This window comes from Rana temporaria, chromosome 9 (genome assembly GCF_905171775.1).
Source record: "Rana temporaria chromosome 9, aRanTem1.1, whole genome shotgun sequence".
NCBI lineage: Eukaryota > Metazoa > Chordata > Amphibia > Anura > Ranidae > Rana > Rana temporaria.
Window position 1 is genome coordinate 10,368,446 of NC_053497.1, and position 15,646 is coordinate 10,384,091.

At 44.9% G+C, this 15,646-nt stretch overlaps 1 protein-coding gene across 1 annotated transcript in view; it reads left to right on the forward strand.

Annotated features, from left to right (window-relative positions):
- LHX6 (LIM homeobox 6) overlaps positions 1–15,390 on the forward strand; it is a 165,477-nt gene extending 150,087 nt beyond the window's left edge. The window contains exons 5-9 of the mRNA XM_040322763.1: positions 610–710; positions 796–891; positions 8,756–8,930; positions 11,810–11,913; positions 14,539–15,390. Coding sequence (XP_040178697.1) covers positions 610–710; positions 796–891; positions 8,756–8,930; positions 11,810–11,913; positions 14,539–14,559 — 497 coding nt within the window. The 3' untranslated portion in view covers positions 14,560–15,390. The remainder of the gene's footprint in view (positions 1–609; positions 711–795; positions 892–8,755; positions 8,931–11,809; positions 11,914–14,538) is intronic.
- The last annotated feature ends 256 nt before the right edge of the window (positions 15,391–15,646 follow it).

The window sequence follows — 15,646 nt, forward strand, 5'->3', positions numbered from 1 at the left end:
GCCGGGGGCGTTCCCGCTGATTTACGATAAATAATATGTAAATCAGCGAGATACGCAAATTCACGAACGTACGCGGACCCGACGCAGTCTTCTTACGACGTTTCCGTAGCGGTTTTCCCGGCATATACTTACCCCTGCTTTTATCAGGCGCAGCCAATGTTAAGTATAGCCGGCGTTCCCGCGTCGAATTTGAATTTTCTAACGTCGTTTGCGTACGCCGATTCACAAACACGCGCGTCGCAAGTCACGCTCACGTCGAAACCACTGATGTCCTAGTGACGTCAGTGGGAGCAATGCACGCCGGGAAATTCCCCGGACGGCGCATGCGCATTTAAATCGGCGCGGGAACGCGCCTGATTTAAATCGTACACTCCCCCTAGCCGCGGAATTTGAATTCCGCCGGGGGATTTAGGATCCGCCGCCGCAAGTTTGGAGGTAAGTGGTTTGTGAATTAGCCACTTGCCTCTCAAACTTGCGGGAGCGGATCTTAAATCACGTAGATCGAGCAAGTCTATAGATCCGCTGATCTACGTGAATCTGGCCCTGTATATTTACTGAGGGAGGAGAAGGTGTGCATTGATGATGATTGTGCAGTCTATGCATTTCCAGGCAATGGTATTACATTGGAGGGAGCTGTGCCATCAGAACAAGACAGCCAGCCAAAACCGGCAAAAAGAGCGCGCACTTCCTTCACAGCGGAACAGCTGCAGGTATGACGCCGGGGCGCTGGTGGAGACCGTAGGTGGTGCAAAGGGCTACAACCAACCGTACCACTAATCCTCTCTCTGTTCACAGGTGATGCAGGCGCAGTTTGCTCAGGATAATAATCCCGATGCGCAAACACTTCAGAAACTTGCAGACATGACAGGACTAAGCAGAAGAGTCATTCAGGTCAGTTTTCTAACAAAGTATTATTGTTCTCAGTAATGGATGAGTGTCATGGAACAGGTCTTCAAATTTCGTAATAAAGACACCTACCCACAGGGCCGTCTTTAAGGCATGGGCAAAAGGGGAAGCTGCCCTGGGCCCTGTCATTGTTGTGGGGCCCAAAGCAGCTGCCTCATACTTGACAACTATTCCAGTTTAAATTCCCTCGTCCCTTGAAGTTTTAGTCCCGTGCTATGTCCCGATATCTCAGTGTGAAGTGATGCTCCTAATGCTGCCCAGCTCTGCCCTATTGATGTGTACAGATGACTTACCTGCAGACCCTGGGGTAGATTCAAGAAGCAATTGCGCCTGTGTAACCATAGGTTACACAGCGCAATTGCTTACTTGCCCCGGCGTAACGGGTGCTCCTGATTCAGGAACCTCGTTACGCCGACTGCAGCCTAAGAACTGCGCGGCATAAGGCTCTTATGCCACGCATATCTTAGGCTGCATTCTTGCGGTGACCACTAGGTGGCGTTCCCGGTGTGGTCAGCGTATAGTATGCAAATTGCATACTAACACCGATTCACAACGTTGCGCGAGCCCTGCATCGTTTCCGTACGGCGTCTTTAGCGTAAGGCTGCCCCTTTTAATAGTAGGGGCAGCCAATGCTAAAGGATACCCGTCGTTCCCGCGTCGCAATATTTGAATGTTACGTCGTTTGCGTAAGTGATTCGTGAATGGCGCTGGACGCCATTCACGTTCACTTTGAAGCAAATGACGTCCTTGTGACGTCATTTGCCGCAATGCACGTCGGGAAAGTTTCCTGACGGAGCATGCGCTCTACGATCGGCGCGGGAACGCGCCTAATTTAAATGATTCCCGCCCCCTACGGGATCATTTAAATTGCGTGCTCTTGCGCCGGGCATTATGCCGGCGCGCCCGCGCAATTTACGGAGCTTCTGCTCCGTGAATCAAGGGCAGCGGAGCAAATTTGCGGGGGCGCAGCGCAAAAACGTTGCCCTGCGCCTCCGTAAATAATGCGCAATTCTACCTGAATCCGGGCCCCTGTGTTTACATGTAAATAACCGTCAATCATATGTAAATAGCTGGGGCATTGATATGTAAATAGCTGCGTTCGGAGGCATAGATATGTAAATAAAGGCGGCATTCATACGTATATCATGCGCCCCTGCAGTGAAGAGATGATGTGCTGTAATCTCTAGCAACCAATCAACAAGAAGAAATCATGTGCTGTAACCTCTAGCAACTAATCAGTGAGCCTTAATGTGTGCTGTAACCTCTAGCAACCAGTCAGTAAGCGGTAATGATATGCTGTAACCTCTGGCAACCAATCGCAATCACTGCCTGATCTGATACAGTAATGACATCCCAGTCTTAGTCTGTAGGGTTCAATATTGAGTTGGCCCCGCCCTCTACAGCTAGAACAGCTTCAACTCTTCTGGGAAGGCCATCCACAAGGTTTAGGAGTGTGTCTATGGGATTGTTTGACCATTCTTCCAGAAGCGCATTTGTGAGGTCAGGCAGTGATGTTGGGTGAGGAGACCTGGCTCACAGTCTCCGCTCTAATTCATCCCAAAGGTGTTCTATCGGGTTGAGGTCAGGACTCTGTGCAGGCCAGTCAAGTTCCTCCACCCCAAACTCCCTCATCCATGTCTTTATGGACCTTGCTGTGTGCACTGGTCCAAATCATTTGGTGGAGGGGGGATTATGGTGTGGGGGTTGTTTTTCAGGGGTTGGGCTTGTCCCCTTAGTTCCAGTGAAGGGAACTCTTAAGGCGTCGGCATACCAAGATATTTTGGACAATTTCATGCTCCCAACTTTGTGGGAACAGTTTGGGGACGGTCCCTTCCTGTTCCAACATGACTGAGCATCAGCAAGGTCCATAAAGACATGGATGAGTGAGTTTGGGGTGGAGCAACTTGACTGGCCTTCACATAGTCCCGAGTCTGACCTCAACCCTATAGAACACCTTTGGGAAGAATTCAAGCAGAATTTGAGACATCAGTGCCTGACCTCACAAATGCGCTTCTGGATGAATGATCAAACATTCCCATAGACACACTCCTAAACCTTGTGGACGGCCTTCCCAGAAGAGTTGAAGGTGTTATAGCTGCAAAGGGCGGGGTCAACTCAATATTGAACCCTACAGACTAAGACTGGGATGCCATTAAAGTTCATTTGCGTGTAAAGGCAGGCGTCCCAATACTTCTGGTAATATAGTGTATATGTAGTTAGTGGTCACAAGGTGGGAGTTCAGGGGGAGAATGCAGGAAGATAGGCACTCACCTTTGTAATTGGCTCCCAAGGGTCTTTGTGTGGTCCTTCCTGCAAAGATGTAACCAACAAAAAAGTATACCCCTGACAGGTTATGGTGAGATGGTCCACAGGTAACCAAAAAACCCACCACTGAACCAGTAAGAGGCATAGAAGAGCCTTCTTGGAAGATATCGTCATGGCCAATCCCATCACAAATCCATATTTAGGGATCCTTTGACAGATTGGATTGTGATAGGATATGCTGTATAGTTCAACAAATGAGGAAAGGACATATATATCTAACTACAATCCAATCTTGCTAAATCCCTACATCTACCCTCCACTATCCAACCCCATTGCCTCCTTTCCCCTCTTCCACAATCTGGTTTTACTGCCTTTTACCTTCCCCCAGTCTTGTTGCTTTTTTTGTCTCTCTTCCACGTGTGAGGCCCCGTACACACGTCCGAGGAACTCGACGTGCCAAACACATCGAGTTCCTCGTCGAGTTCAGTGTTGAAGCCGCCGAGGATCTCAGCGGGCCGACTTTCCTCATTGAACAACGAGGAAATAGAGAACATGTTCCTCGTCGGCTTCCTCGCTGAAAAGTGTACACACGACCGAGTTTCTCAGCAGAATCCTGCTCCGATCGAGTTTCTGGCTGAATTCTGCCGAGAAACTTGGTCGTGTGTACGGGGCCTCAGTCTTTTTGTCCCCCCCCCATTCTTATCTTCCTGACTCCTGCTCCTATCCTCTCTAGCTTACTCACATCCTTTAAGACAGCAACATTAACCTTTCCCCATGCCCACCAATCATTACGGTGTCGTGGCTGTTTCAGGCTTGTTGGCCATCAACAGTGCATTGTATGGAGATCATGGCTTTTATGGAGTAAAGTTTGGGACCAAAAAGATAGTATAACCATTCATGCACGTATCTCCTCTGTCTTAAGTGTGTCCTTTAAGACAGTAACACCAGCCTTTCACCATGCCCACCAATCACTGTGGCTCCGTGGTTGTTTCAGGCTTGTTGGCCAATGGCCATCATCAATGCATTGTAGGGAAACCATGGCTTTTATGGAGGAGGGTTTGGGACCAACAAGATACCATAGCAATTCCTACTCCTATCCCCTCTGTCTTGCTTGTGTCACTTTAAGACAGCAACACCAACCTTTCACCATGCCCACCAAAAATTACATCACCATGGCTGTTTCAGGCTTGTTGGCCATCAACAGTACATTGTATGGAGACCATGGCTTCTATAGAGTAGGCTTCTAGTCAAGAAAGTATACCATGACAAGTTATAGTGACCAAATAAAACCCACCACCAAACCAGTGAGAAGCACTGCAGAGCTTTCTCAGAAGATACTTTCATGGCCCAGGTTATGGTGAGATGGCCCAAAAGTAAAAAAAAAAAAACACCACAAAACATTAAAGAGAAGCACAGCAGAGCTTTCTTAGAAGGTACCTTCATGGCCCAGGTTATGGTGAGATGACCCAAAGATAAAACAAGCCCATCACTGAACCATTAAGAAACACAGCAGAGCCTTCTTAGAAGGTACCTTCATGGCCCAGATTATGTTGAGATGGCCCAAAAGTAAACCAGTCCAAACCCAACATCGAACCAGTGAGAAACACAGTAGAGCCTTCATAGAAGGTATTGTCTTGGCCCAGAATATGGTGAGATGGGCCAAAGGTAAAACAAACCCACCACGATCCAGTGAGAAACATAGCAGAGACTTCTCAGAAGGTGCCTTCATGGTCCAGGTTATAATGAGATGACCCAAAAGTAAAACAAACCCACCACTGAACCAGTGAGAAACACAGCGGAGCCTTCCTAAAAGGTATCTTCATGGCCCAAGTTATGATGAGATGGCGCAAAAGTACAAAAAAACACATCAACAAACCATTGAGCAAACAAAGCAGAGGCTTCCTAGAAGGTATCTTCATGGCCCAGATTATGGTGAGATGGGCCAAAAGTACAAAAAAACACATCAACAAACCATTGAGCAAACAAAGCAGAGCCTTCCTAGAAGGTATCATCATGGCTCAGATTATGGTGAGATGACCCAAAAGTAAAACAAACCCACCACCGAACCAGTGAGAAACACAGCAGAGCCTTCCTAGAAGGTATTTTCATGGCCCAGGTTAAGGTAAAACAAACCCACCACGAACCATTGAGAAACAGCAGAGACTTCTTAGAAGGTACATTCATGGTCCAGGTTATAATGAGATGACCCAAAAGTAAAACAAATCCACCACTGAACCAGTGAGAAGCACAGCGGAGCCTTCCTAGAAGGTATTTTCATGGCCCAGGTTATGGTGAGATGGGCCAAAGATAAAAAAAAAACACCACGAACCATTGAGAAACAGCAGAGACTTCATAGAAGGTACATTCATGGTCCAGGTTAAAATGAGATGGCCCAAAGGTAAAACAAACCCACCACTGAACCAGTGAGAAACACAGCTGAGCCTTCCTAAAAGGTATCTTCATGGCCCAAGTTATGATGAGATGGCCCAAAAGTACAAAAAAAACACATCAACAAACCATTGAGCAAACAAAGCAGAGCCTTCCTAGAAGGTATCTTCATGGCCCAGATTATAGTGAGATGGCCCAAAAGTAAAACAAACCCACCACCGAACCAGTAAGAAACACAGCGGAGCCTTCCTAGAAGGTATTTTCATGGCCCAGGTTATGGTGAGATGGGCCAAAGGTAAAACAATCCCACCACGAACCATTGAGAAACAGCAGAGACTTCCTAGAAGGTACATTCATGGTCCAGTTTATAATGAGATGGCCCAAAGGTAAAACAAACCCACCACTGAACCATTGAGAAACACAGCGGAGCCTTCTTAGAAGGTATCTTCATGGCCCAAGTTATAATGAGATGGCCCAAAAGTACAAAAAAACACATCAACAAACCATTGAGCAAACAAAGCAAAGGCTTCCTAGAAGGTATCTTCATGACCCAGATTATGGTGAGATGGCCCAAAAGTAAAACAACCCCACCACCAAACCAGTGAGAAACACAGCGGAGCCCTCCTAGAAGGTATTTTCATGGCCTAGGTTATGGTGAGATGGGCCAAAGGTAAAACAAACCCACCACGAACCATTGAGAAACAGCAGAGACTTATTAGAAGGTATATTCATGGTCAAGGTTATAATTAGATGGCCCACAGGTAAAACAAACCCACCACTGAACCAGTGAGAAACACAGTGGAGCCTTCTTAGAAGGTATTTTCATGGCCCAGGTTATGATGAGATGGCCCAAAAGTACAAAAAAAACACATCAACAAACCATTGAGCAAACAAAGCAGAGCCTTCCTAGAAGGTATCTTCATGGCCCAGATTATGGTGAGATGGCCCAAAAGTAAAACAAACCCACCACCAAACCAGTGAAAAACACAGCTGAGCCTTCCTAGAAGGTATTTTCATGGCCCAGGTTATGGTGAGATGGGCCAAAGGTAAAACAAACCCACCACGAACCATTGAGAAACAGCAGAGACTTCTTAGAAGGTACATTCATGGTCCAGGTTATAATGAGATGGCCCAAAAGTAGAAAAAAACACATCAACAAACCATTGAGCAAACAAAGCAGAGCCTTCCTAGAAGGTATCTTCATGACCCAGATTATGGTGAGATGGCCCAAAAGTAACACAAACCCACCACCGAACCAGTAAGAAACACAGCGGAGCCTTCCTAGAAGGTATTTTCATGGCCCAGGTTAAGGTGAAACAAACCCACCAGGAACCATTTAGAAACAGCAGAGACTTCTTAGAAGGTATATTCATGGTCAAGGTTATAATGAGATTTCCCAAAGGTAAAACAAACCCTCCACTGAACCAGTGAGAAACACAGTGGAGCCTTCCTAGAAGGTATTTTCATGGCCCAAGTTATGATGAGATGGCCCAAAAGTAAAATAAACCCACCACGAACCATTGAGAAACAGCAGAGACTTCTTAGGAGGTACATTCATGGTCCAGGTTATAATTAGATGGCCCAAAAGTAAAACAACCCCACCACCAAACCAGTGAGAAACACAGCGGAGCCCTCCTAGAAGGTATTTTCATGGCCTAGGTTATGGTGAGATGGGCCAAAGGTAAAACAAACCCACCACGAACCATTGAGAAACAGCAGAGACTTATTAGAAGGTATATTCATGGTCAAGGTTATAATGAGATGGCCCAAAAGTAAAACAAACCCACCACTGAACCAGTGAGAAACACAGCGGAGCCTTCTTAGAAGGTATTTTCATGGCCCAGGTTATGGTGAAACAAACCCACCAGGAACCATTTAGAAACAGCAGAGACTTCTTAGAAGGTATATTCATGGTCAAGGTTATAATGAGATTTCCCAAAGGTAAAACAAACCCTCCACTGAACCAGTGAGAAACACAGTGGAGCCTTCCTAGAAGGTATTTTCATGGCCCAGGTTATGGTGAGATGGCCCAAAAGTAGAAAAAAACACATCAACAAACCATTGAGCAAACAAAGCAGAGCCTTCCTAGAAGGTAGCTTCATGACCCAGATTATGGTGAGATGGCCCAAAAGTAACACAAACCCACCACCGAACCAGTGAGAAACACAGCGGAGCCTTCCTAGAAGGTATTTTCATGGCCCAGGTTATGGTGAAACAAACCCACCAGGAACCATTCAGAAACAGCAGAGACTTCTTAGAAGGTATATTCATGGTCAAGGTTATAATGAGATTTCCCAAAGGTAAAACAAACCCTCCACTGAACCAGTGAGAAACACAGTGGAGCCTTCCTAGAAGGTATTTTCATGGCCCAGGTTATGGTGAGATGGCCCAAAAGTAAAATAAACCCACCACGAACCATTGAGAAACAGCAGAGACTTCTTAGAAGGTACATTCATGGTCCAGGTTATAATGAGATGCCCCAAAAGTAAAAAAAAAGCCCATCATTGAACCATTAGGGAAACACAGCGGAGACTTCTTAGAAGGTACCTTCATGGCCCAGATTATGGTGAGATGGCCCAAAAGTAAAACAAACCCACCACGAACCATTGAGAAACAGCAGAGACTTCTTAGAAGGTACATTCATGGTCCAGGTTATAATGAGATGCCCCAAAAGTAAAACAAACTCTCCACTAAACCATTGAGAAACACAGCAGACGAGCGGAGCCTTCTTAGAAGGTATTTTCATGGCCCAGGTTATGGTGAGATGGCCCAAAAGTGAAAAAAAAAAACCCATCATCGAACCATTAAGGAAACACAGCGGAGCCTTCCTAGAAGATATCTTCACGGCCCAGGTTAAGGTGAGATGGCCCAAAAGTTACAAAAACCACAACAAAACCATTGAAAAGGCCAGTGGAGGCGTCAGAACAAAATATATCTTAATTTTCCATTCCATAACAAATCCCCAAAATAATAAAAATGATCCTCGTTTTAGGATAAAGGGTAGAGCCATTGGAATCATTCTTTTTTGCCCCTTTGGCCACAGATAAGTGATGAAAATGAAAACCCTACAATATTAGTGCAACTGAATAACCCTGTATGTTGGGTCTTTAGATTTTAGTCTACGTGTGTTAGCATTGTTTTATTGCTTCATACAATGCTCCATCAATAAAGTGTTCCTGACATTTGCAATCTCCAGGTTTGGTTTCAGAACTGCAGAGCCCGACATAAAAAGCACACCCCACAGCATTCAGGACCTCCGCCGGGGCAGAACCCGACTCGTCTCACCTCTTCCCTGTCCGACGACATTCACTTCTCCCCCTTCAACAGTCCAGAAAGAGCTAGGATGGTCACGTTACACGGATATATAGAAAGTAAGTAAGACTTGTATTCTAATTTATAATGTTGCAAAAGAAACACTGAACCAGCAAGAACATTTTTAGGGAAACAGCAAGTTACATACTTTTCAGAGCCGACCAATCACTTTTTACAGGGCTCCAAAAGTGCCGTCCCCCTCCGCCAGCACCCCCGGTGGTTCCTGGGATCTCCGGTTCCTCCGGGGAGCACAGGATCAAGGTAAACCATCGTAAAACGCAGAGAAGGAGGTGTTCAGGGAATATCTGCTCCCTGACCACCCTGGGACTAATGAACCCGGAAGTGACCTGTGTTATGTCCCTTCCAGGTTCAGAGTTGTCGTTCCTTGGCTACTCTAGCTCAGAAAGCAGTTTATCAAGTACAGGGGTCTCCAAACTTTTTAAACAAAAGGCCAGTTTACTGTCCTTCTATATACAAAGAGAAAATGGTCCTGTGTTGCCAGTGACACACATCCATCCCCAAATTAAATACAACAAAGAATAGCGCCCGTGGGACTTTGAATGAGGTGAGCACAAAAAGGTCAACAAGAGTATACAAAGTAAACATATACATTTTTAATAAATGTATAAACTATGTTTACTTTGTATACTTTTATTGAACCTTTTGTGCTCAACTCATTCAAAGTCCCACACAATGAATGTTATACATTTTGGGCCAGATTCAGAAAGAGATACGCCGTCGTATCTCTGACTGCGCTCGGTCGTATCTATGCGCCTGATTCATAGAATCAGGTTACGCATAGATATCCCTAAGAAATCAAGTAAAGATGGGTAAAAAAACAATATAAGGAAAAGAATGGAACTAAAAACGTGTATGCACTTTAAAAGTAAGATAGGAGGGAGGGAGGGAGGGGAGGGGCGGGAATGAGATGAATGGACATTTTAAATCTTTGGATGCACATAAAATGTACTAAGTATATATAAAAAAAAATGTACATGTAAATTTTTCTTGGCACTTGTATGGAAACAATAAAAAAAGTATTGAAGTAAAAAAAAAAAGATATTCCTAAGATCCGACAGGTGTAAGTGTCTTACACCGTCGTATCTTAGGCTGCATATTTACGCTGGCCGCTAGGTGGCGCTTCCGCCGTTTTCAGCGCAGAATATGCAAATTAGGTAGATACGCCGATTCACAAACGTACGTCCGCCCGGCGCATTTTTTTACGTCGTTTACGTTAGGCTTTTTTCGGCGTATAGTTACCCCTGGGTCTATGAGGCACAGCCAATGTTAAGTATGGCCGTCGTTCCCGCGACGAAATTTGAATTTTTTGCCTGAAAAACTTGCGGCAGCGTAACGTAAATGACATACGCTACGCCGATTTAAAGATCCGCTCTCCTACCTGAATCTGGCCCATTAAATACTGTTATGAACTAACATTCATCGTATATGGGATACATAAACAAAGGTGCCAAGCCACTTGGCAGTGACAGCATACCAAGCTGCCACATACATATATTTGAATTGTTGATGTACAGTAATACACAGGCATCATAAACTCAACGCGTTTCGCGAGTCACTGCTCGCTTCTTCAGGAGTACATGTAAATGCAGTGTATATATGGACTGAGCCAACATCTCAAAAGCCAATTAACCCACAGGTGGTGGCAAGGTGTGTCTGTCCCGGGAGCTGAAGGAAAGGAACCAGCAAATGTCTCCCGGGGGACCAATGGGTGGGGCAAGCATATCATGGGAGGCAGAGAATGTACGCCTTGATGTCCCTCAATGTCCAACATGATTGGCAGCATAATACGTGTGTCCTTAAAGGGGTTGTAAAGCTTTACATTTTTTTTTTAATAACAAACATGTTATACTTACCTCCACTGTGCAGCTCGTCCCTTGGCGGCTGTCTCGGCTCCTCTTCGCTTCTGGTATCCCCCCTGGAAAGCACTCTCCCAAGGGGGTTACCTCCCGAGTCCTGTATCCGGCATCCATAGCCGCCGACTACAGGGCTCGGCCCCACTCCCCCGACCCGCACGTCATTGGAGTTGATTGACAGCAGCGCAAGCCAATGGCTGCGCTGCTATTAATCTATCCAATGAAGAGCCGAGAAGACCGAGCCGAGATCAAGCGCGTTCTCGATGCGGGACTTTCGAGGGCTCAGGTAAGTAAACCGGGGGGGCTGGGGGGCCTGTAATCGTCGCATGTTTTTTCACCTTAAAGCATAGGATGCATTAAGGTGAAAAAACATGAAGGTTTACAACCCCTTTAACATGTGGAGTGCGGAGCCATGAAAAGTATTTTTTTGGTGTCTTCAGTCTAGTTGCTTGATGTCACAGGTCCTCTTTGCTCTTTTCTTCCTCCGTCAGTGGGCGAGTGATGAATGCTGCAGAGAGTATCGCCATGTAATGATGTTGCACCACTCTCTGCAGTATTCTCCAGTCCAGGGTGGCAGCAGAGCTTTGATGCCCTGGCCTCACAGTAAGTGGGTTGAGTGATGCCAGGCGTCATAGGACAGGACCATCGCTGGATCGCTAATCCAGCTAGTGGGGTGCTAGTGGGGAGGAAATGATGCCCCAATGGCCACATAAAATCAAGTGAGGGGCCGCATCTGGCCCCTGGGCCATAGTTTGGAGACCACTGTTCTAGATGAACTTTGATCGTTGATCCAGGTCTGCAAGTGCCCATACCGGAAGTAAAGTGAGTATTGCAGAAATTGTTGCTGGAGGATCCATTTTTTTTTATTTGCCCAATCTTGACTTGAATATTAAATGGCACTCTTTACCACTACTGGCGATCTAGTGATGATCGGTAGTGAAGGTACTTATTATTCGTTTCTTGGGGTCAGTAGCATACTTGGGTTTGTTACATTGTTATTCTACACTATTATGTTCTGTGCCAACCTGTTCTACGTGTTGAGATTGTTGTATGTTCCTGTACAGGTCAGGTACAGTGTGGGCAGATGCACTGCAGACTCCCGTACGCTGCTCCCCCAGTGCATCTAAAAAGTGACATGGAAGCAGCACTGTCAAACAGAGGAGAGAAGGTATGTAGTATGAACTGTCTTATCTAAACAATTTACATCCTTCACTTAAAGTGAAACAAAAGGCAAAACTTTAATTTTTTTTGCTTTTGCCTTGCTCTAGATCAGGGGTCTTCAAACTTTCTAAACAAGGGGAACGTTTACTGTTCTTCAGACTTTATAGGGGCCAGACTGTGGCCATTGAGAGTAGAAAAGGTCCCGACATCCGCAGGGAAAAAAAGTCCCTTCTGTGGTGTCAGTGGGAGGAATTGTGCCCCATTGTTGGTGTCATTGGGAGGAATTGTGCCCCATTGTTGGTATCATTGGGAGGAATTGTGCCCCATTGTTGGTTTCATTGGGACGAATTGTACCCCTTCACTAGTGCTGGTGGGGAGGAAATGATGCTCCATTGTTGGTATCAGTGGATGAAATAATGCCCCAAGGGCCGCATAAAAGCAAGCGACGGGCCGCATCTGGCCCCCGGGCCACAGTTTGAAGACCACTGCTCTAGATCAACTTTGATTGTTGATCCAGGGAGTATCTCATTGCCTTCTGGGAGATCAGGAATGGATTTATTTTTTCCCCACTGAAGCCAATTGTGCCATGCTTCATAGAGTTTTTTTTTTTGTTTTTGTTGCCTTCCTCTGGTGTCAACTGTGGGTATAATATTGTGTATATGGAGGTTTTCTATTTATTAATTTTATCTATTGGGTGAACTAGATGTACTTTGTTTGTTGATCCAGGGAGTATCCCATTGCCTTCTGGGGGATCAGTAAGGGATTTATTTTTTCCCCAATGAAGCCAATTGGGCCATGCTTCCTCTGGATCAGCTGTGGGTATAGGATTGTGTATATGGAGATTTTCTATTTATTTATTTTCTCTACTGGTTAAACTAGATGGACTCTTGGCTTTTTTTTACCTGACTAACTACATTACTTTGAGTATCATTTTCCAAGGATGCAGGTTTTCAATGTATGTACAAGGGTTATATTGCAAAAGTGGGCTATAACTTTTTTTATTAACTTACATACAGTGGGTTTTCCAATTTTGCATGTTGGTAGAATAACCCTTCCTCTATAGTAACTCAGCTTCTTTTTCATTACAGGTAAATAATGGATTCCAAGCCAAAGCAACATGCCGTCATTGAGTTCTTGATGTAGTGGGAGGGGAGTCAAGGTTGTCCAACATTCACAGAAGGCTAAAGTTTACAGAGATGATACCATTAAGAAGAGCAATGCCTTGTCATTGGTGACTCTTGTCAATGTGTCATCTCCATAAACATTCTGTAGCCTTCTGTGGATGTTGGACAGCCTTCACCCCTCCTTCAACAAGAACTCAACGATGACACATTGCTTCTGCTTGGAATCCAGTATTTATTTCCAATAGAAAAGAAGAAGAGTTACTATAGAGCAGCCTAGCTCAACCTTTTTCCCCCACAATGAACCCCTAAAATAATTTTCAAGGAAACCTTACTAAAACCGATTCATTGGGGTTAGTGGAAAAAATGCCCCCCCCCCCACATTGTTGGTTTGTAGGAAGAATGAAACCCAAAAATGCAAGACAGCTAAAAAAGATAAGTTGGTGTCATGCCGTTGGCTTTGTCTAGTGGTGTTGGCCCAAAAACGATGCAGGCATCATCAGATGGGAAGGCAATCAACCACAGCTCAAGGAATCCATTGCAACCTCTGGAGGAGCTCTAGGGTTTCATAGAACCTTTGTTGAGTGTGGCGGAATGCCTGGCGCCCAGGCTGGGTGCTTCCCGCCAAACAGTGCCTCCTGCTTTTCAAACACTTCCAGCAGACCAAGAGTGAATACCTGCCCTTTTACCCCAAGCATTGTGAAAAGACAAGATGTCTAAGATAAGAACCAAAGGAATGACTGTTTATTGAACAGAAATGCAGGTTTTTTATACACTTCAAAAATAGGGCAGTGACCACATGAACAATAAAACCAAATATTACCCAACACATCACACAATGGGTAGATAACGAGGTAAAGTTGACACAAGGCTAATCCCATCATGTAGGAACCTCCAAGAGGATTAGCCAACAGACAGAAACAATAGGTGACCCAACCCAATTAACAATGCGAATTCACACCTAGGAGAAAATTATACCATGGGAGAAAGACAACTTAGTAAACAGATTATAGCAAGAGACCCCAGAATCAGGTTATTTGAGCTGATTATAGTAACATCTGCTCTGAGTATTACAGTCTAAAGCAGTCATTGCTGGTTTGGGCACAAAGGCCCCAAATTTGTGTGTTTCAGGGAGACATGGACCCGAAATCCGAAGCAAGACCACTCCAAGGGCCCCCTAGGCACACATCTCCCAAAGAGTATTGCTCCCTCAAAAGCCCATAGTCAGTAGGCAAGAGGCCACCATGCAGTTACCTCCAAAAGCTCCTGTCTGTCACATTGAGAATGGCTTCTTTAGAGGAAGGGTTACTCAACCAACATGTAAAAGTTGAATGGCCTATATAAGTTAATAAAAAAAAAAGTTATGCCCAATTTTGTATTACTTTCGGGACAGTATTTTTTTTTATTATTGGGGTAAATTGTTAAAATTGTGTCTTATCTTCAAATTGACTCTGTGCGTAAGTCTGTAACCAGTATCGTAATCTTGAACCTGTACAACTTTCTTCTGGCAGGTAATCCTATTTCAATACTAAGGGACAACTTCTGTTATTGGAGACGACATGCTGCCCTCTAGGCCAGGGGTTTGTAGAGGATTCAGCAGAGAAAGACACCCAGCAAAGGAGACAATATCTGTTATTTGCTGTCTTTGGCTCTGTTAACAGAGAAGCAGCCAGGCCAATTCTGGAAACTCTTGAAGAGCAGATAAGGACCACAATAAAAACCGATAACGAGTGGGTTTATTATTATTATTAAATTATAACAAAGGTTTTAAAAAAATCAAAGCTACCCATTCTCAGAGTGAAGCTATCACCTCTTGCATTTTTACTGAACATCAACTGCTGCCACCGAGAAGACATCCGTCAACTGGAATAACTGTGAAACGTAAGGAGAAGGTGAACATTTGCATTTGGTTTACATAGCGGATTGTACTTATTCAGCAATGCTGGTTGGTTTTCACCCCCGACAATTTCCCGAGTTATGCATGAGAGAAAGAAAGAATTGAAATCCCTCAAGAGAAAATATCAATTCTAACCATTGAAAGTGCAAGATAGTTCACTGGCTTTGCTACTCTCCCATTGTGTTCCACTGCAATTTGCCAGATCTTACTTTTTCCATTGCTTCAATTCTCGAAATCTGTCAAACGTGACATTTGATAATTTAACATTTTCCATTTTAATGACATCACATTATTAGTCATTCTTCAGGAAACAAAGGCTGAAGATTCAAATAGGAAAAGAAGAAAGGTAACAGCGCTCTCTGCAGGGACAACCCAATCCATACACCAGGTCCACTCACAGGTGTCAAAGCTAGATGTGTCCCAACACACTCCAATGCAACAGTAGTAAGAAGAGCCGGCAAAACTGTAGTCCTTAAAGTGTTGTTTATTGGTACATCAAAGTGACAATAAAACAATAATGCTGACACGTTTCGTCAATAGCCTTAGTCGTAGCTACGACTAAGGCCCTGTACAAACTGGTCCGCGGACCAGTTTCAGCAGACATGTTCGGTCGTGTGTATGGCCGACCGGACAGGTTTCCAGCGGACATTTGTCCAGCCGACCGTTTTGCAGCGGACAAATGTTTCTTAGCATGCTAAGAAACATGTCCGCTGGAAGCCTGT